The sequence below is a fragment of the Lepidochelys kempii genome, chromosome 3 (genome assembly GCF_965140265.1).
Source record: "Lepidochelys kempii isolate rLepKem1 chromosome 3, rLepKem1.hap2, whole genome shotgun sequence".
NCBI classification, from domain to species: domain Eukaryota; kingdom Metazoa; phylum Chordata; order Testudines; family Cheloniidae; genus Lepidochelys; species Lepidochelys kempii.
The window spans coordinates 47,478,010-47,500,037 of NC_133258.1; the positions used below are offsets into that span (position 1 = coordinate 47,478,010).

General features: G+C 41.6%; 1 protein-coding gene across 26 annotated transcripts in view; it reads right to left on the reverse strand.

The window, feature by feature from the left end:
• Positions 1 to 22,028, reverse strand: part of DST (dystonin) — a 470,941-nt gene that overhangs the window by 95,396 nt on the left and 353,517 nt on the right. For all 26 annotated transcript variants that reach the window (XM_073336274.1, XM_073336294.1, XM_073336272.1 and 23 more), the window contains 6 exons: positions 20,350 to 20,412; positions 16,420 to 16,655; positions 13,875 to 14,004; positions 8,622 to 8,821; positions 6,145 to 6,640; positions 3,804 to 5,272 (listed from right to left, as the gene is read on the reverse strand). In XM_073336274.1, the coding sequence (XP_073192375.1) occupies positions 3,804 to 5,272; positions 6,145 to 6,640; positions 8,622 to 8,821; positions 13,875 to 14,004; positions 16,420 to 16,655; positions 20,350 to 20,412 (2,594 nt within the window). The remainder of the gene's footprint in view (positions 1 to 3,803; positions 5,273 to 6,144; positions 6,641 to 8,621; positions 8,822 to 13,874; positions 14,005 to 16,419; positions 16,656 to 20,349; positions 20,413 to 22,028) is intronic.

Consider the following 22,028-nt stretch of genomic DNA (forward strand, 5'->3'; position numbering starts at 1 on the left):
AACTCTTCACTCCCACTTCAATTCTAATGTGTGCCCACCCAAAACCAACTAACAAACATAAAACTAATTGTTATAAGTAAAATATACAAGCTTACATATAAAATTTTAGCTTATATCTCTGTGTGTATTTGTGCCAGCTATCACCCTGAGCAGATACTTTATTTTCTACTTCTTTATCACACTTTTTCAGTTTACAAGCTGTTCAGGGCAGGGACTCTGTCTTCCCACAGGTCTGTATAGTGTCTCTGGAGTGTGGAATGCTCCAGGCTGCATTAGCCTGTTGCTTCTTCCTCTCAGGGAGTACAAGCACTGGCATTTAGGCTGCACCCTGAAGGTGAAGGATTGCTTGGGCCTACCTATCATACACCTGTGCAAGAGCAGCTATAAAGTGGTCCAAAGCTGCTACAGTTGCTCTACAAGGATATCTGCTGTTCCACTGTAGTGGTATGGAGCCCACTGGCCCAGAGGGGTAAAAATGACACAAGGCATATAGGAGTGCAAAAAACAAGACCTAGAGTACTATCTTCTAGCTCCCTTCTTTCTGCACGTTAGATTGCCTCCACATGAAGGCCCTGCTTGTTCAGAGTTGTACCACAGGGTGTAGACTTTTTGTGGTTAAAGAGACCTGGAGCCATTTAAATGGCGACCACTTTTGAAAGTTGCAGAGATATAGAAATATCGTATAGATCAGCAGTTCTCAACTGGGGGTCCGTGGCCCCCTGGGGGACCTCAAGCCATTTCAGGGAGGCTGTGGGACCCTGCAGCTTGAACCCAGAGCCTGAGCCTCGCCCCTGCAGGCCCCCCCCCCCCCGGAAGCCCCAGTGCCCCCATCCTGGCGCCCCCACCAGGGTACTGAAGTCAGGAGTCCTGGCGCCCCCCGCCGCAGGGTTAAAGCCAGGAACCACGGGGCTGAGCCCCAAGCACTGGTTGCCCCTCCTCCTGCAATGCCAAAGTGAAGCAGTCCTGAGGGCAGTTCCGCACACCCCTACTTTCTCCTCTCCCTGCCCCCAGGGCCCCGCCCTTTGGCCAGATCAGAGGCCAGAAGCCGGAGTCTGCAGTGTAGGCAGCTGCTGCTCTGGCTCCTGCCATGGAGCAGGCAGCCTGGTTGTGGCTGCTCCTCAGCTCACACAGCCGGTAAGAGCCACCCAGGCAGGGGGACCCAGCTCTGTGGCTGGCAGAGCCCTCGGGGAGCAGTAACCACATGGGAGCCCTCCTGGTGCACAGCCCATGGCTACCCTTCTGCCCATACACATCCCCTAGCTACCCCCTTCCTGCACCCTGAGCTACCCCCTGCCCATACACAGCCCCTTGCTACCCCCTCCCTGCACCCTGAGCTACCCCCTGCCTGCACACAGCCCCTAGCTACCCAGTCCCTGCAACCTGAGCTAATCCCTTGCCCGCACACATCCCCTAGCTACCCAGTCCCTGCACGGAGCTACCCACTGCCTGCACACAGCCCCTAGCTACCCCTCTGCCTGTACACATTTCCTAACTACCCCACCGTGCACCCTGAGCTATCTCCCTGCCCGCACACAGCCCCTAGCTACCCCCTCCCTGCAACTTGACTACCCCTCTGCCCATACACATCCCCTAGCTACTCCCTCCCTGTAACCTGAGCTATTCCCTGCCCATGCACAGCTCCTAGCTACCCATCTGCCCATACAAATCCCCTAGCTACTCACTCCCTGAAACCTGAGCTAACCCCCTGCCTGCACACAGCCCCTAGCTACTCCCTCCTTGCACCCTGAGCTACCCCCTGCCCACTCACAGTCCCTAGCTACCCCTTCCCTGTCCCTTGAGCTACCCCCTGCCCACTCACAGCCCCTACTTACCCCTTCCCCGTACCCTGAGTGATTTTCAAACTTTTCAAGCTGAACCCCCCACCGCACACATCCCAGACAGGCTGGGTGGTCTGCTAAGGTGAGTCAGGGGGTGGAGGTGGCTCTGCCACCCTGGACCCTGCCGTGTGGAGCTCACCCAACCACCACCAGCCTCTGTCCCCCCAAAATAGAAGTCAAACTATGCCTATGCCTGAGGGCCCACCCCTGTCACGGAGCCCCCCGTTTCCCTCATCCCACGCTGGGCCCTGGAGTTTTTATAGCATGTTGAGGGGGGCCTCGGAAAGAAAAAGGTTGAGAACCCCTGATATAGATCACAAATCATAGCCCCAGTTCAACTGCACCAATCTAAGCCATAGCAATTACAGCGCAATCCTTTTGCTTATTGTTTTCCAAGTGTTTTACTAACACTGTTCAAAGAGAAGCAATTTGTTTCTGTTTCTAAATTGATATATACTGGTCATTTCAGAGTTGCAAACAATTTTAATCCTAACAATCTGCTAGAATGTTTTCACAATATAACTATTATTTCAACACTTTTGTATGCATTTATACATTTTGAAAGATCAGCATAGTTCATAGAAGATAAAGTAATTCAACAGTAAAACTGAAACTCTCATACTATGCATGTAAAATGAATCCAGTTTTATATCCTGACACAGTCTTGTTCAGTCCAAACAAGCAAAAAAGCACCCTCTGCTGGGAAAGGTGTACAATTACTTTTCTTCAATTCTAGTTCTCTTTTTGACAATACAACTTAGTTCATGTTATAGAGGATTGTTTTATGATAAAGTAAACCAGAGCAAACAAGGCAAACATAAGTCATACAAACTGTGCAGTCAATACTGGATTGAATTTGAAACCATATGTTGCAAAGCTAAACAGAAAATTCAGAATGTTGCCATACTGCCACTAGAAAATATATGACCTTTTAAAACACTGTTTATAAATATATGATTCATATAATGTTCTATAGCCATGTTTTTCCAAGGGTGCCCACTTTTATCCAACTACGTGAGTGCTGAAATATCATTTGCTGAAGTTTAATAATAATAATATTGTATGTACCACCTTTCATCACAAAGCACTTTACAATTTATATACATGCAACATCACTGAAATGCAGCTTTTTCTGACCTGGACAACAGCCACCAATGAGAACACAGTACAACTATAGATAGTAGTGGGGAAGGGGATTTTGGATAAGGACTTCAAGATAAACACCTTAATTTTATGGGAAGAAAATGAGATTTTAATGACATTTCCTGAATTAATTTACACAAGATTCCAACTTAGCGCTGGCTAGAGTGGTGGATGTGGTTTGCAGATGTTTGCAGAAGAGAAGAGGATGTCAGTAGAGCCCAGCTGGAGGGACAGTTGGAGTGAAAGGCTGGAATTGAGGACAGAATGTGCTTAACTGTACTACTGTGACTAGTCCCACTCAAGTGATGAGACTACTCATGACAGTAAAGCTGAGCACACGCATGTTTGTAGGACTGGAGCTAACTGCAGCCATGGGGGAGGCAGTGGGTCCATGTGATGTATGGGTAAGTCTAGTGAAGCACCTACCTGGAGATTGTGTGGAGGTCAGTAAGATAAAGCCTCTTAGGGAGGTGAGGTGGGTGGGTTGCATGGATAGAGAAATAGGGATAGTGAGGATCACTGGAGCCTGGAGAAAGAACGGATCAGGGAACAGGAGTTGGCATGCAGGAATGGCAAGCTGGGCTGCAGGAGGATGAGAGTTCACCAAGGTGTGCCAAAGAGGAAAGGCAGGACCCGAGGACAGACAGAAACAGCAGCTCCCGGGCATAGTGATGGGACTGACATGGAGTAGGAAGATTTCTCCTTCGAGCTCCAATCTTAAAACAACCCCTTTCACAACATTAACTGAAGGATTACAGAGTGTTCTACTCAGAAATTGTTTTGTAGTACAGTACTCTAATAATAAGAAAGTGTTCTTCTTACCTTGAATATATTCAGCTGTTGATTAATAATGTCTGTTTCCATTCCAACAGGACCTTGAGATTCTTCATGTTCTTCAGCTCCCCCAAGCAAACTGGAAAATTCTTTTAACTTACTATAAAACTCTTCAATACGACTAATAATTCCTTCCACTTGTTCCTCTCTGGCTTTTGCTCTGTCCAATAACTTATTGCATTGTTTACTTAAAGCCTCTAAGTCCCTTTTAATACCAACTAGATCAGGAGACGCTTCAGTGGCTAACATCATTTTACAGGTTTTATTGGCATTTTCATTACTTGTTATAAGATCTTCCAGTTTTTTGAGGAAATTGTTGATATCCTCTCTTTGTGACCGCAGAGTGTCTAGATCTCTTCCTGCTGGAGCCATGCTATCGAGCTCATCATCAAACTCCGCAAACTGAGAAAACATCTCTCTGATGTTGTTTTGGAAATGGCCAATTCCCTGAAGTTTGGTCTCTAAGAATGAACACTTGCCTTCAACCTGCTGGCTGACTGTACTGTATTCTTGCTCTAAAGACTCAGCTTGCAACAAGAGGTCAGAAACACCTTCTGAGTTGGATGCTTCTACAACCAGTTCCTGGGCAAGTTTTTTTGCCAAGTCCACATGAGGCTTTAAAGTCTGAAGTGTTTTCTGCTGGCTCTGCAACATTGTCAAGTGTTTGTTACTACAAGCCTGGGGTCCAAGAGCATCATGAGCTCCCAGGTGCTCTTTGGCACTTTTAAGTTGCCTTTGGGTTTCCCTGGATGATTCCTGAAACTCTTTTAGCCTTTGTGCCATGTTTTCCAAGGACTCCCTCTTACTATGTAATTGTTCTGTGACCATATCCACTTTCTGGTTCAATGCCACCTTCTCTTCTGTAATGCTTTCTTTATCTATTTGACTGGCATTGAGCAAACTGTCAGCTGCATTATTTAATAATTCCACCATGCCATGGTGTTTGTCTAAGTCCTTTTGCCAGGCCTTCACCTGAGCAATAGAATTCTCTATTTCGACAGGATCTATGACAATCTTTACTTCAGACAGGTTGTTTTGGCACTTCTCTATCCAGGGCTGCAGGTTTTCTACATGTTCTTTGTACTTGAGGGCTTTCTCCAGACAATTATTTAACTTATCTTGCCTTTCTCTTATTTGCTTATTCATTTCATCCCAGTTATTTTTGAGCATGCCAAGCTGAGATTGCAACTCTGCTCTGTCAGCTCCTTGAGTCTTCTGTAGGAGAGTTTCACCTTCTGCAACAATTTTTTCATAGGAACTAATCTGGTCAGACAAGGTCTGCTTAAAATCTTTCTGCTCGCCAATTAATGACTGCAAGGACTCAAGCTTGGCCGATATAGGGTGAGCCTGGTTCAGTTCTTCTTTCTTTTTGTCTAGCCAGGTCTGAAAGTCCTTAGACATTTGTTGGAACTGATGAGAAGTAGCATATGCTGATTGAAGTTGCTGAACATGACTAGCTGCAAGAAACAAAGTAATATACAGTGTCATTTTTACAACTAGCTACTGACCAAAATTGTGGTGACTAATTTCTAACCAAAAGAAAATATTTTTGTTCTGAGTAATATATATTTATAGTAGTTTGCCCAATTTATTTTATTACACATCATCCTTCATTAGAAATTGCTGGTTAACACGGAGAGTCAAATTTCAGACAAAATAGTGTATAGGATAATAAAATGTCTCATTATCAGAAATAAACTCCAGGGGAGTGGATCTCAGCCGAGGTCTGAGGCCACCATGATGCAGAGAGTTCTGCAGAGCCAATCATGGCAACCAAGCCCCCTACCAAGGGGTAACCAAGCCTAAGGAGTGCATCAAAACCTGACAAGGTATCTGAGCCCCACTGATGATCATGCTTCAGAGAGTTTAAGGGCAATAAAGACCATTAGATCATCTAGTTGGACCTCTGGTATATCACAGGCCATTACATATCACCCTGATACTCCTGTATTGATTTATATTTAACTAAAGCATAACTTGTGTTTGGCTAATGTTCTGAATATATGCAGAATCTACTGTGAATAGCATCTCATTCTGGTGATTCAAGTTGGCGGAGCTGGGTTTGCAGGCAGAGGTTTAAAAAATACAACTATTGGTTCCCCTGCACCTCAGTTTGGCCCCCTGAAGATCCAGGGTATTGTTTTAGCTTCTTATAGACACAGGAACAAGCTACAAAGTTTGGATCCAAAACACTGGGCGGCTGGTTGTATTTAGGAATATGGCTCAGGCTCATTTTGGTAAACACAAGATATTTTTAAATGACCAGAAAACTTTAACCATTAGTGCTTTGCTTTATTTCTACATTACTTTCTTCCCCCTTAATACTAACCTGCTTTTTGCTCAATATCCGTAAATGGTTTTAAGATGCCTTCCAATTGCCTAATAAGTTCAGCTTTCAAGTACTCTTCTCCAACCAGCGCTGACAGCTCCTCACAAAGGGCCTGAGCCACTTTTATATTTTTCATTTCCTGTTCTATTTCCTGCTTCATTTCTCTAGCCATTTCCAACTGCTGTTTCACAGCATCAGGGTGTGTACGCACAGTCAGGGTGCTGCTCAGTTTATTATCCAAGCCACTTAGCTTATCAGACAGGCTTCTTAGAAGGCTTTGATACTCTTTGCTTTTGACAATGGCTTGGTCAATTTGACCACATCTGTCACTCAGTTGTCCTGTTAGACCGTCCCATTTTTGTGCCACAGCAGCCAGTTGCTTTTTCACAATTTCATGAGAGGGAGGATGTTCACCTGGTCTCTTCAGTATCCCCTGACCAGCTGTGGTTAACTGTTCATACTGAGGCTTTCTGGTATCAAACTCTTTAAGCAGAATCTGAGGAGAGAGTAAATAAAGATTCATTAACTTCAGAAAAAAGAAAAGGAGTACTTGTGGCACCTTAGAGACTAACAAATTTCTTTGAGCATAAGCTTTCGTGAGCATCAGCTCACTTCATCATATGCATCACGAAAGCTTATGCTCAAATAAATTTGTTAGTCTCTAAGGTGCCACAAGTACTCCTTTTCTTTTTGTGAATACAGACTAACACGGCTGCTACTCTGAAACCTGTCATTAACTTCAGAAAATGTTAAGTAAAAACCTCTGCAACCAAACTAAATTTGTTTTCATTAACAGTAGCTAGTGTGCATTATTAAGCCACAAATCTCCCAATTTAAAGAGCAAGTGAATTAATTTCTAATACACACCAGGAAAGTGTTGTTTTACAAGTATTACATCTAGGTAATCGATTGGGCAGCCAATTCTATCGCTACAGAGAGGAAACTTTCAGGAGTTATAGAAAAAATAAGGCACATTTTCATAGTCTACCTCATTACGAAATGGGAGTTCAATCAGCAGACACAAACATTGAATTTTGTTAATATTATAGAAATTAAGGAACAGTACCAAGTAAAATAATCAGCATTTTGTTTCAAACGGTGTTTTCTTTCCCAGGCAGTTTTGAAATTTGTCCTAACATCAAAGTAGGCGTATAGTAACATAATACTGGAATATATTCTTTTAGCACAGAGAACATTTGAATTGACTCACAGAAGTACTGAATGTATATTGTAAGATTTATTAAAGGTTATATCTGTGGCTCTTAGTATTAATTTTTTTGGCAATAAGTCACAATGCTTAGAGAAGAAGGGACATATATGACAGTTTCATTTTACAGATATTGCAAACCTTTCCTTTTGAAGGCATATAAGGCTCAACTTTTAATGACTGCTAAGTGATACCTAATAGACTCATGCTGGCTGTCTAGATTTTTAATTTTTGTTGTTTGTTTACAGACTGACTAATTTTTTTCATAAAGGTATTACAAGAAAGTTCATTTTTTAAACTCTCTTCTAATCACTGATAACTTACATGGAAATGTCAGTTTCAATCACATTTTGTGCAAAATAGGATTATAACATCTCCTCATGGTTTAGATTAACTGGCAGGAACAGCAATGTTTTGAATCAAAATTCTTAGCTTCTGCTACTTTGTGTGAAGAAGGAAAAGGAGTACTTGTGGCACCTTAGAGTCTCTAAGGTGCCACAAGTACTCCTTTTCTTTTTGCGGATACAGACTAACATGGCTGTTACTCTGTCCTTTGTGTGATTTAACTATGATTTCTTTTTACTGGTGTATGCGGTCACATTTCGCTCTATTTCTGTAACTAGAGGATTTTCCCTATACTTTCACTTCCTTCTTTGTTTCTCAGTGTGTAAATTATAACTGCCTTTTCTCAGTCCTGCATTTTACTTGTTTTCAAATGTTTATTAGCTACAGGCACAATCAAAGGAACAAAACCTCAAAAGAGCACTTTCTAAACAATATAAATTTTGTAAGAGAACTGGTCATAAAAAGTTATTAGCAACTTACACACTCAAATTAATAAAACTTCAAAAGACCATTTGACAACAGTATGGTTAAACCACAACATGGTTAAAACAGAAACGTTTATTTGAGGCTCAGTATTATCAGGTATCTCCCTGTGTTCTGCACATTTTTTACATCTTTTGATCTTTCTTTGTTCTTTTGGGGTTTTTTTGTTTTTGTTTGTTGTCTTTCTATGTGTGTGTGTGTGTGTGAATACTGTAGACATCTGAACTAAATTAGTTACAATATTTACTGTTGTTTTTGTTTGTTGTCTGTGTGTATGTGTGTGAATATTGTAGCCATCTGAACTAAGTTAGTTATGATGTTTACTGATAATTTGTAGTAACAAATTTCTGCTGTGGTGTACACTAAGTTCAAATGAAAAGCACCTTAGCAAAGGGATCAGAAAGTGTTATTCATTTAATATATATTAGCAACCAAAACTCACCTGGACCTGCTGCTTCTGTGTATTCAGCATATTTGGGTCAATTGACAGTGGTCCAAGCACACTGATCATGAGCTCTTTCTCGATAAGCCACTGCTTTAACTGAGCTTCTGTTGTCTGGAACTGGGTCAGGTAATTTGAGGACTCTTCAAGATTTTGTCGTCTGTCAGCTGTAACCTGATTGAGTTCTTTCCATTTGGAATCTATCATAAAATAGAGATAATTTTAATAACATATTGCATGTATGTCTGTAAGATATAAGATTGTATACAAAATATATAAACAGTTCTTTCTAATAACACTACCATGCTTTGTGCATATTAACACCAGATTCCTTGGTGCAATGACTCAGAATATACAATATATTTGCACTCTTCTTTGATTAGACCCATAGTGAATACCTCAATGTAAGCCCTCTGATTAATTTAGTTATGTGGGGAATTTTCAGCACAGTAAATACCACATGTATCTGCAGGACTAAGTCACCATCCCATCAAATAAATCCAAGAGCTCAAATTTAGACTTAAATATTAACATTTTCAAAAGCACCTACGTGACCTAAAAGCCGAAGTCGCATTTTTAAAGTGTGAGTCACCTGGGAGCCTATGTCCCCATTGAAAGTCAATGAGACTTAAGAGCCAAAGTGCCTAAGTGACTTTTGAAAATTGGACTTACCGTAGGTTCCTCAGTCACTTAGGTGTTTTTGAAAATGTTACCCTTAGTCTTTCTTCTTAAACAGAGATGAGCTAGCTAGGTAAGACAGATGGATATAAATGCTCCTTTGAACTTTTTATTACGAACTTCTGAATTACACTGCAATTGAAGTAAAACAATATAGGTACTATATTTCTGCAGAAATCATTACAGTAACTCCTTGCTTAACGTTGTAGTTATGTTCTTTAAAAATGCGACTTTAAGCCAAACAATGTTAAGCGAATACAATCTCCCCATAAGAATTAATGTAAATAGGGGGGATTAGGTTCCAGGGACATTTTTTTTGCCAGACAAAAGACATTATATACATATATAGTAAAAGTTTTAAACGATTTTAAACCAACAATGTAATACAGGTATAAGTTTTAAACAATTTTAAACAATTTAATACTGTACTCAGCAATGATGATTGTGAAATGTGGGTGAGGTGGTGGAGTCAGAGGGTGGAAGAGGGGGGATCATCCAGGTGCTCCTCTTGCTGAAGTTTCCCAACTTGAAAAAACACACCTAGAGATTGTTATTTTGCTTTCCTTTTTTTCCCCCCTTGGTAAATTTCTTTATAGCAGTTCATTACATGACAAACTCCCCTAATCATTTTAGAGCTGTGTTCCCTGTTAGGATAGTCGTCACTAAGGATTTGCAAGCCAGCTTCAATCATTTGGAAAGCTTCAGAAAGGTTTTTGGGAGTCAAATTTCGATGGGTTGGTCTTCTTTTACTTCTTGGCCCACTTCTTCCATTGCTCTCATCACCTCTAGTTCCATCAGATCTTCATTGGTTAGTTCTTCTCCGTGTGATTGCAGAAGTTGTGTAACGTCGGCTTCTTCCACCTCAACAAAACCTGCTTTCTTGGCCAAGCTGAGGATATCTTTCTTCATAACGGGGACAACATCTTTAAATCCTGTTAAGTCACTGACACATTCATGCCACAGCTTCCCCCACACACTGTTCATGCGTGCCTGAGTGACTTCAGCCCAGGACTCACCGAAGTTACCAATGGACTTGTGAATGTTGTAGTCATGCCAAAATTGCTGAATTGTAGGCATGCCTTCCCCATTGGTGCCTCTGAGGAGCTGGTCAAAAGTACAGCGTAAGTAATAAGCCTTAAATGCAGCAATGGCTCCTTGGTCCATGGGTTGGATGAGTGATGTGGTGTTAGGTGGCAGAAAGACACTTTTGACATTTTTGCACAGGTCCTCCATGTTGATTGGATGAGCCACTGCATTATCAATAAGTAATAAAATCTTGAAATCAAGATTTTCCTTGGCACGGTATTCCTTCCACACAGGGACGGCATAGAAAGTCAGCCATTCTGAAAAAATAGCTCCAGTTATCCATGCCTTCTTATTGGATCTCCAAATGACCAGAAGGTATTCCTTTTAAAATCCCTTGAGAGCTCGTGGAGTTTCAGATTGGTACACTGTCAGTGGTTTCATCTTCGTGTCTCCGGCAGCATTACCAGCTAGAAACAAGACTAGGCGGTCTTTAGCTTCTTTAAATCCGGGCACTGTCTTCTCCTCTCAGGAAATGTAAGTCCGTTCAAGCATCCTCTTCCAGTAGAGGCCCTGCTTTCATCAACATTGAAGGCTCACCTTCCTCAATTATTTTCTTGAGATAGTCGGGGAATTTTTTAGCTGCTGCAGTATCGGCACTAGCCACCGCACCGGACATCTTGATGTTATGCAAGTGGAAGAGCCTCTTGAACCGATCAAACCATCCCCGACTTGCCGTGAACGTCTCTGTCTGTGATCCTTCACCTTGGTCTTTCTTCAAATTGTCATACAACCTGTTTGCCTCAGCTTGTATCACTAGCAAACTTAGAGGTATGTTCTGCTGGTTTTGGTCCTCTATCCACACTGAGAGAAGACACTTCATGTTTTCCATCAAACTACTTCACGATTGACTTATTTTAATAGCACTAAGTGGTATTACACATTGAGCACTAGCCCTGATCTTGTTAGAATTATGAAAACGTCTAATTTAGTACCCAAAGTAATGGTTTTCTTACGGCTAGTGGTACTACTACTACTAGGCACTCCACTATCACTTGCTGGGCATTTTTGACTCATGATGCTGGGTGATACTGAACAATCACAACGAGCTAGAAATGTTCAGGGAAAACTGTACTTGTACTGATGCAACGTAAACAACAATGGCTGTTTACTATAATCTCCTATAGTAGTTTCTGCCCCAATCTGAATGAAGAGTGATACGTAGCCCTCCACCATTACGTTTAAAACAGACTTGCACAGGGCCACTGCAACAATATCCTAGGTCAGTTCCTTGAGCCCCTTCTGTTTCTTGCTCATGCATGTTAGCAGCAACTCCCCTTTCCCCAAATCTCCCTGCAGTCACTAATCAGAGGATTGTCTGCGGCCCTGCTCATGAATTCCCTGAGCTTCTCCTAAAGCAACCGTGTTGATATCAGGTGGGCTATTTCCCAAGGAAAGCCTTGCTGTTAAATGGTGAACTAGCACTCAGCTGAGCCCTCAAGGGTTAATGTAGCCTCACACTCTATAAGGCAGCACTGAGGAAGGCAGGAGGGAGGAGACACAATAGACACACAGCAGAGGCTGCAAACACTTCTCTGAGGAAACTTAATGTGATGATGAACCCACGCTATCCCGCTGGAGCGCACCACTCCCTCCTCCGGACAGCGCATGTACGGCTGCACAGGCGCCGACTTTCCAAAGTGCCGGCGGGTGCTCAACCCCCGCCTCTGCCCCAGGCCCACCCCCACTCCACTCCCTCCCCACGAGCATGCTGCTTCCTCATTCCTTCCCTCTTCCCCCCAGCCTCCTGAACACCATGGAACAGCTGATTGCTGTGGGCAGGAGGTTTGGGGGAGCGGGGAGGCTGCGCGCCTCCGACCTGCAGCCATCAGCTGTTTCAGGGCATTCAGGAGGCTCTGGGGGGGAGGGGGAAGGATGTGCACCACATCCTCGCTCCTCCCCCTTCCCCCCGCCAGAGCCTCCTGAAAGCCACGAAACAGCTGATGGCTGCAGGTGGGAAGTACGGGGAAGGAGGGGGGAGTTTCTGATCTGATCCATGGGACTGGCTGCGGGGTGGGAGGCGCTGGGGGGCTGCCAGCCCACCCTGGTTTCAACCCCCCATGGCCAAACAGTGTTATAAGGAAACACTGTGCACCTTTAAATGAGAATGTTCACTAATAGATCAGGGACGAAACAACAACGTTAACCGGGACGACATTAAATGAGGAGTTCCTGTATCATGGCAATTTTCATTAGTGGAGCTGCCAGTGTTCCACCAGGCACTAGTAAGACCTATGGCTAACATAAAATAAGGGATAAGGAAGTTATTAAAAATGCCTCTAAAATTAATTAGTAAGAACTCAAAATAAGTAGCTGTACCAAATCAGTTGGTGTGAAACAGCGTAGCTTTATTGCTATTACTAGGTTCAGTTCTGTGTTACATTAATTCCTCTATGTCGGACACGCTCTCTGCTCCTATAAGCCATTCCTATCCCTCTCCAGCTCTTGTTTCTCTATCCCCTTTTGTGTAGCTCTTCTACTCTGTCACCTCCTTCTGTGGTACTCTGATTCTTTCTATGCTTTCTTCTTGGCGCTGTTTTATTTTCTCCTTGGCACTAATGTTTTATTTCCTACTCATGTTCTTTGGATTCTTCTTATGTTCCTTGTGTAATCGCTCAAATCTACCTTATGTTTCTCCTCTTTCACGTCATCTTTGCCTATATGTAATGCCTTTGCTCCACCTTCCTACTGTGCCACTTCTCTCTGAGCCCTGCTTGCGCTGTTTTAATTCTCTTTCAAATCATATGGGCTTTGGACCTGTTCTGAGCTCCTTCATAATTTTTCCAATCTAACATTTTACCACCATTGGAATAAATACTGATATTATAGAAATGTATATTAAAATCAGTGAGCGATTGCAAAACTAAACTTTATTTTAAAACATAAAAAATCCATTTTTTGAAAAATGTGAAAAGTATATAGGGCATAACTTCAGTGGCTATTGTCCAAAATTGGAAATTTAAATTTTGGGGGGCAAAATTTAAGGAATCTGTTTTGGAAAATGGCAATAAGCCACTAAAAACCATACATGACAAAAGCCCACTAGGGCATGGAAAAACAGCATGAAGGAAAGCTTTAAAAACAGCCCCAAGTGCTCTTTATATTATACTAATGCTCTAGAAATTGATTTGTCCAAGATAATTTTCTTCATATCCTTACAAAAGGTGTCAGTATATGCATCAACAACTGACCTTCAAGCTTAGCCTCACAGAGTTTGAAATGGATAAATTATAAAGCCTCTAAGAACAGGGGGGCAAATTGTGCTCTCTGTTGCACCAGTATAAATCAGAGTAAGTTCACTGACTTCAGACTCTAGATTTACAATATTGTGCAGAAAGTGGAATTTTGAGCAGCGTTTATGAGAAAACAGGCAAGATAATCAAAATTCTGATAATTCAAGATAATCAAAAGTGACTGGTGGTATGCTGAAATGACTAAAAATGTAGCAATTTCAAAATCAGTCTGAGCCCGAGTACAAGTACATTGCAATACCTATTTTATCAAACATCTGTTTCCATTTGGGTGCCTCAGGAGAATTTGGATTCTTCTCCAACAGCTCTGTCACTTTGTCCTTCAGCTCCTGTACTTTATTTTCACTTTGCTTCAATTCTGTTTCAAATAACTACAAAGAAGTAAAACAATAAATTTAAGTAAGCAGAAAACTAAAAATATTGCACAAATCTTTTTAATTCCAAAATATGATTATGACAAACACAAAAATCCTCATAATTATATCTAGGACTTACACAGTGCTTTTCAAGTCTCAAAGAACTTTACAAAGGTTGGTCATGTATACAGTGACAGGCCATTTTATTAAAAACAAGCAGTGGACTGCTGTAAAATCCCTAATATTAACAACAGTGGCAGAGGACCCTGGAATGAGGAGAACTCATATAAACTAGGTCCTCAAATCCCCATAGAACATAAGAACGGCCATACTGTGTCAGACCGGAGGTCCATCTAGCCCAGTAACCTGTCTTCCAAAGCCAGGTACCCCAGAGGGAATGTACAGAACAGGTAATCACCAAGTGATCTATCCTCTGTTGCCCATTCCTAGTTTCTGGCAAACAGAGGCTAGGGACACCATCCCTCTCCATCCTGGTTAATAGCCATTGATGGACCTATCCTCCATTAACTTATATAGTTCTTTTCTGAATCCTGTTATAGTCTTGGCCTTCACAACATCCTCTGGCAAGGAGTTCCAGAGGTTGACTCTGCGTTGTGTGAAAAAATACTTCCTTTTGTTTGTTTTAAACCTGCTGCCTATTAATTTCATTTGGTGACCCCTAGTTCTTGTACTATGAGAAGGAGTAAATAACACTTCCTTATTTACTTTCTCCACACCAGTCATGATTTTATAGACCTCTTTCATATCCCCCCTTAGTCGTCTCTTTTCCAAGCTGAAAAGTCCCAGTTTTATTAATCTCTCCTCATGTGGCAAACTTCCTAGCCTGAACAAGTCCTGCTCCCACCACTGAGATTGAAATCCCCACAGGAGCTCCTATACATGACAAAAGTGAGTAATCCCTATACTTAGCCCCAAGAGGGTAAAAAGGTTCTAGTATAAATATTCTATAATAGCCAAAATGCTGTATTATAGTGCAAAATGTTGTTTACCTAAATGCACTAAAAGAAACGTTTCAAAAGAAGGAATATATATTAATGTGAGTTGGGTATGACAATCAGGGTCCAGACACACCCAGGGGAGAAGGCAGGCAGTGACAGAACCCATTACTGGTCAGTGTGATCCCCAAACTGCATCTAAAACTACAAGTAACCAGAGTTAAAATTGTGCATTCAGCTTTATCTTTCCTATTTCCTGACTTTTGAGTGCTTAACACAACATTAGAATGATTTTTACATTAAATTTCCACCCATTTTTAAAGAAAGAAAAAGACAAAAGAAAAGTCCCTGATTCTATTCCTTCCAGGCAAAGTCGGCAAGGACAAGCTGAGGTCTCTCTGTCTTTAGTAAACTCTGTAATTAGGGCCCACTTCAAAGCACAGTGAAATCAATGGCAAGACTCCATCCAGGCTAAGTACTCATTTATTTATGTGCGCACAGACACACTACTTTAAGTACATATGAGTTAAGGAGGCCCCAGTGCTTGTTATTTCTGAATGTTCAGTTTTAGAAACAAATGAGCACATCTTTTCAAAACTTGGTTTCATTTTTAGGGCTGAATACCAGTCTAATCTGAGGAAATTCTGGTCACCAGATGTAAAGTTATGAACATTTAATGCTGACCAACTAATTCTGAAAAAGTATACAAATTGGGTCAAATTTTGTTTTCGTTCACTGCAACCTCAGTAAAATACTGGATGTTCACAGTCACAGGTGAGGGCAGGATTTTTCCTTTTAGTAGTTGTACACAGAGGCAGAGTGCATTTCCCTTTAAATGTGCACCCATACACAATATGCATGCTCTTACCCTACCTATCATTGTCAGAGAGGAGATGGGGAACTTCTGTCCCCAGTGATGAGGAGGGCTGGGAGCCTAGTGCTGCTTTAGCAATTCTCTTATAATAATTTTAACGGGGGGGGATCTTGAATGGCCATATAAATTAACAAGTATGACACGACGACTGCGAGGAAATCGCTGCCTACCTGTAGAGTAAGTCTCTGCAGCACCACAGTGTAAAAGATCTGTGGAGCTGTAGTGGACTAGCAGTTGCAGAAATGGCTTTCTGTTAGATAGAGCCCTTCAAGTCTTATGTGCAAGCAAATAAACTCATGCAAAAATCGAAGGGATGTTGCATGATCAGTACACCCTCATCTATTTAAATTTGTATTCAAAATTATTCTGACATGAACAATTCCTCTTCTTTTATTTTAGCTATACATTTTGCCAGATTTGCTCTGCCCTTGTTTGGCATATTTATGGGACTTAAAAAAAATCTCTCTATATTGTGCTAATATGGGGCTGTATTGTGGCATCAATTATTCAGAAGAACTACCCCACTAATTTCAACAGGGAATTCTGTTTAAAATTTCACATGGTCCTTAATTGACAGTTTGCTTCATATACACAGAGTACCTTATGTTCTTCTACTTGTGCTCTAACAGCTTCACTATCAGTAGGAGCTGCTTCCCAGCTTGCAGCAGTCTTATCCATTTTTTGCAACCACTGCATCACTGAGTTTGATTCTTCTTGAACATTTTGCATCTTCGAAAGCATGCTTTCCAGTTCTGAAACCTTTTCCTTCAGTAAAGCTCCCAAATCTTCGTAACTGTGATTTACATCTGACATAGCCTGTTGAACAGCTGTCAGTTCTGTGGGAGGAAGTGGGGGAAATATATGTTAAAAAATATAGGCCTTTTGAAGGACTTCTGTACAGGACTTCAGAAATATCTGAAATTACAATAGCTAAGCCATGGAAAAAAAATCTATGTAATACACTGAGACAGTTGAATATGTTATGACCACTTGTAGTTTAAACTAGGGCTGTCAAGCAATTAAAATATTAATCACGATTAATCCTGCTGTTAAACAATAGAATACCATTTATTTAAATATGTTTGGATGTTTTCTACATTTTCAAATATATTGATTTTAATTACAACACAGAATACAAAATGTACAGTGTTCACTTTATCTTACTTTTTGATTACAAATATTTGCACTGTAAAAAATAAAAGAAATAGTATTTTTCAATTCACCTAATAAAAGTACTGTAGTGCAATCTCTTTATCATGAAAGTTGAACTTACAAATGCAGAATTATGTACAAAAATAACTGCATTCAAAAATAAAACAATGGAAAACTTTAGAGTCTATGAGTCCACTCAGTCCTACTTCTTGTTCAGCCAATCACTCAGACAAACAAGTTTGTTTACAATTGCAGGAGACAATGCTGCCTGCTTCTTGTTTATAATGTCACCTAAAAGTGAGAACAGGTGTTCGTGTAGCACTGTTGTAGACAGCATCACAAGATATTTACGTGCCAGATGTACTAAAGATCATATGTCCTTTCATGCTTCAACCACCATTCCAGAGGACATGCGTCCATGCTGATGACAGGTTTTGCTTGATAACAATCCAAAGCAGTGCGGACCGACGCATGTTCATTTTCTTCATCTGAGTCAGATGCCACCAGCAGAAAGTTGATTTTCTTTTTTGGTGGTTTTTTGGTCTTTTTTGTAGTTTCCACAGAAACTGGTTTGGGCTCTGTTGCTCTTTTAAGACTTCTAAAAGCATGCTCTGCACCTCGTCCCTCTCAGATTTTGGAAGGCACTTCAGATTCTTAAACTTTGGGTCGAGTGCTGCAGCTATCTTTAGAAATCTTACATTGGTACCTTCTTTGTGTTTTGTCCAATCTGCTGTAAAAGTGTTCTTAAAATGAACATGTGCTGGGTCATCATCTGAGACTGCTATAACATGTAATATATGGCAGGATGTGGGTAAAACAGAGCAGGAGACATACAATTCTCCCCCAAGGAGTTCAGTCACAAATTTAACTGATGCATTATTTTTTTTAACAAGCGTCATCAACACGGAAGCATGGAATGGTGCTCTGGAATGGTGGCCGAAGCATGAAGGGGCATACGAAAGTTTACCATATCTGGGACGTAAATACCTTACAATGCCGGCTACAAAACTGTCACACAAATGCCTGTTCTCACTTTCAGGTGACAATGTAAATAAGAAGCAGGCAGCATTTAGCAATTGTAAACTAACTTGTTTGTCTGAGTGATTGTCTGAAAAAGAAGTAGGACTGAGTGGACTCATAGTCTCTAAGGTTTTCCATTGTTTTATTTTTGAATGCAGTTATTTTTGTACCTTTTTGTACATAATTCTGCATTTGTAAATGCAGAATTATTTTGTTTATCATTTTTACAGTGCAAATATTTGTAATAAAAAATGATATGTGAGCACTGTACACTTTGTATTCTGTGTTATAATTGAAATCAATACATTTGAAAATGTAGAAAAACATCCACAAATATTTAGTAAATTTCAATTGGTAGTCTATTGTTTAACAGTGCAATGTAAACTTCAATTAATCGCGATTAATTTTTTTAATTGTGATTAATTTTTTTTAGTTAATCGCGTAAGTTAACTGCGATTAATCAACAGCCCTAGTTTAAACTTAACATGGCAACACTACTTATGAATAAGGCTACAGATTTGTCATGGACATTTTTAGTAAAAGTCACAGACAGGTCATGGGCAATTAACAAAAATTCATGGAAGCCATGATCTGTTTTTACTAAAAATGTCCATGACAAAAAGGGGAGGGAGGAAGGTCCTGCATCCTGCCCTGTTGTGGCTGGGAGCTGCGGCCCCTCCCCTATGGCTGGGAGGGACCCCGGCCTGTGGCGGCTGGGGAGTTGCAGGGGATCCCCCGCAACCTGGGGACTGGGGAGCTCTGGGGGATTCCCCCCAGGTGGGGGAGTTGCGGGGGTTCCCCTGCTGCTTGCAGCAGCTGGGGAGCTATGGAGGATCTCCCCTGAGGGGACTGAGGAACTGCAGGGGATCTCTCGCTGCCCGTGGGGACTGAGGAGCTCTGGGAGATTCCCCTGCCCGCAGGAACTGCGGATCTGTGGGGGATTCCCGTGCTGGCTGAGGAGCTGCCAGGGATCCCCCACTGCCCACGGTATCTGGGGAGCTGTGGGGGACCCCTGCCACTGCGGGCGGCAGGGGTCCCCTGCAGCTCCAGGCCACCACGGGAGCTAGGGGTACCCTGCAACTCCCAGCCGCTGCGGGCTGAAGTCACAGACCTCCATGACCAAATCGTAACCTTACTTATGAATGACATCATTTTAGTACATATTCTATAAGAGCTTCTGAAATGGCAAATTTTATCTTAAAGTTTCAAACTATAAAGTTGTACATATGTTTGGACGTAGTTCGATTATCAATAAAATATCCTTAACATTATAGTGATTACATTTCATTTTTGAAAAAGTAAAATATTTAGTAGCTAAATTAAGGAGTATTGTAATATTGTAAATATTTAGGGCCAAATTCTGGTTTGAAACTCACAAATACTTGAACATCATAAATGTAGCAGAGAAAATGCCTCCAGAAAGCATTTGCTCCCTAATTCTGATCATACACAAGTATAAGTGCTGACTTTTATTTTTCCTGGTAGGTGCTCCACCTCTGCTCTGTCCAAGGCCCCGCTCCCACTCCGCCCTTTCCCCTGAGGACCTGCCCTTGCTCCGCCTCTTCCCATCCCGGCTGCACCCCCTCCCCCAAAGCCCTGCCACCCACCCACTGCTCTTCACCCTCCTCCAAGCATCTCCTGCCAGCCGCCAAACAGCTGTGGTGGGTGTGTGTTGAGCACCCACTATTTTTTCCATGGGTGCTTGAGTCTTGGTGCACCCACGGAGTCGGCACCTATGTACACAAGAACCGCTGTGGAAGTATTGTGTTACTGAGAGAGCTGAGTAGACGGTAGTTTGGTAAGAGTGGACACTGTAGACCTAAAACGGAGTACGGATCTATCCAGGCTTACATACAAAGTGAATATATAACTCTTGTACGCAGAATCGAAATAAAATAGTTTGTTCTGGAGATGGGGTACATCACACACGCGGTACAAGTAGATGCTGGGAGGGTGGGTGGGTGGATGTACTTGTTAAGCAATTTTTGAAACTTCCATTTATGCATGGACACACTTGCATGATTCTTCTGAACACTGCAGCTTATGTTAAATAGGTATGTTATATATATTTACACCACTTTTCTGGAGCTATGCATATTGTGCAATGGGAAGTGAGAATTTGGCCCTCCATCTTTAATGAAATATTAAAAATAGTTATTGATAATACAGTTTTGCAAAAAAAATCTGCTTTCTCATTATAGTTCTGGTTTAAATTATTTACATTTATGGATTACATTGTAATTTTTTCTTATTGAAAAACCCTAATCTTCCAGAGTGGTCCACGCCAATGACTAAACACATTAGTGCACAATCATATGTCTTTGTCACATATGAGAATCTTATTTAGTAATTATTCACCTTTATTTGTCAGGAAACCTTGAGTTCCTGAAGTTGCTCCTTCACCATTTAATACTATTCCACCTACAGATGAGAGAGAGAAAATTAGCAATGCAGTGCTCACAGGAGCTGCAATTTCAGTTCTCCAACCTCTGTGAATATTTGAGGCCTTTTCACACCAAAATCACAATTCTTTACAAAATAACAGTTTCAGATATGAAATGCAGCTCTCTTTATCATATTAAAACAACATGGAATGCCACACAGACATATCACACTTGGGATATATATCTTTGATTTAGTTTGTTCCATATCTATTACATTGATCTGCACCACCTTTTCCTGTGGATTGTGCACTATAAGCACAACTGAACCCTACACATCATCCCATTGAAATCAGAGACTACTTCTTAGGGCCAGATTCTGATACCTTTACTCACACTGAGTCCAGGTTGTCTACTGGCAACTTCTATTGATTTCAGTGTGACAAGTCACTCAGAGCCAGGCTCTCAGTAAGATACTACTCATCTTGATCAGGTGTTGTGCAAATGACCCCACAATCAGGGCCAGATTATAGAGCCTTTACTCCCACTGATGAGCAGCTACTCACACAGGTAGTCCTATTGATTTCAGTGGGATTATCTCTGTAAACTGTTCAAAGAGGTTTGGGAACCACCTTGGGCCTCTGGAAAGCAGGAAAACCACAAAACAGAAATGAGGAGGGGAAGGAGAGTCACCTCCAGTATTTACTACATGTATACGGAGTACACCCAGATGACCAATTAATGGAGCAGAATTAATGGTTGCCTTGGAGAAGGCTGTGCATTCATCCCTGACCACCAGCTGGAAAGTGAGTACCACAACAGTGGCAGCTGTGGGATGGTTAGAAAAAATAAATCAGGGAGGAAAACTGTTTGCCCCCATAACACAATGATGGGATCTGTCTATGCTTTGTTGCCTGGAGAATTTTCACTAGTATAAACAGAATATCAGGTATCTGCATTTTTCATACAGAAAACCATATTCATCAGGAAAAACAATGAGTTGATAAAACTGTATACTGATTACAAGTGAACACCATTTTCACAATTTTTTTTTGTAACAACAGGGCTTCAACTTTTATCTGGACTGCAAGAACTGCAGATATTTAACGACTGCACCTCTGCCCATTATGGGCTCAACTCTGTTCCCAGTGCCAAAGCTCCCGTTGATTCAAGGGGAGCAGAAACAGGCCATATATGTGCACTCTCCAAAATAAAAGATACAACAAAATAAGTATTGACCATCTTAAGAAAGAGGTTTTCTATCCCCGTACTCCTCTCCTGCCACACAATCCCCAAGAATATGCAGCGTTGCTCATCAAGGGGCTCTTGCATTTACAGTTATTTATAAGTAATCTGCAACACTGCACTTGCCTGGTGAGAGCAGAGGAATACACTGGCTGTTAACTGCTGTCCCGTGTATTTATTTGGATGCATGGGCAAAGAGAAAAAAAGAGGTCTCCCATCCCAGGATCTAGGTACCCTTCACAGTTTACTGAAAAACCAAACCAGGATAAAACCAGAAGCAACTACCGCCATTTTCAGCAAAGAAGAAGAAAAAATGCCCCACTCTTGCCAAACATTGCCCCACAAGCAATACACCTTTCCCCACTAGCCGCTCTAAGAAGATATGTTTTGAAGGTTGACAAGTCAGAGCCT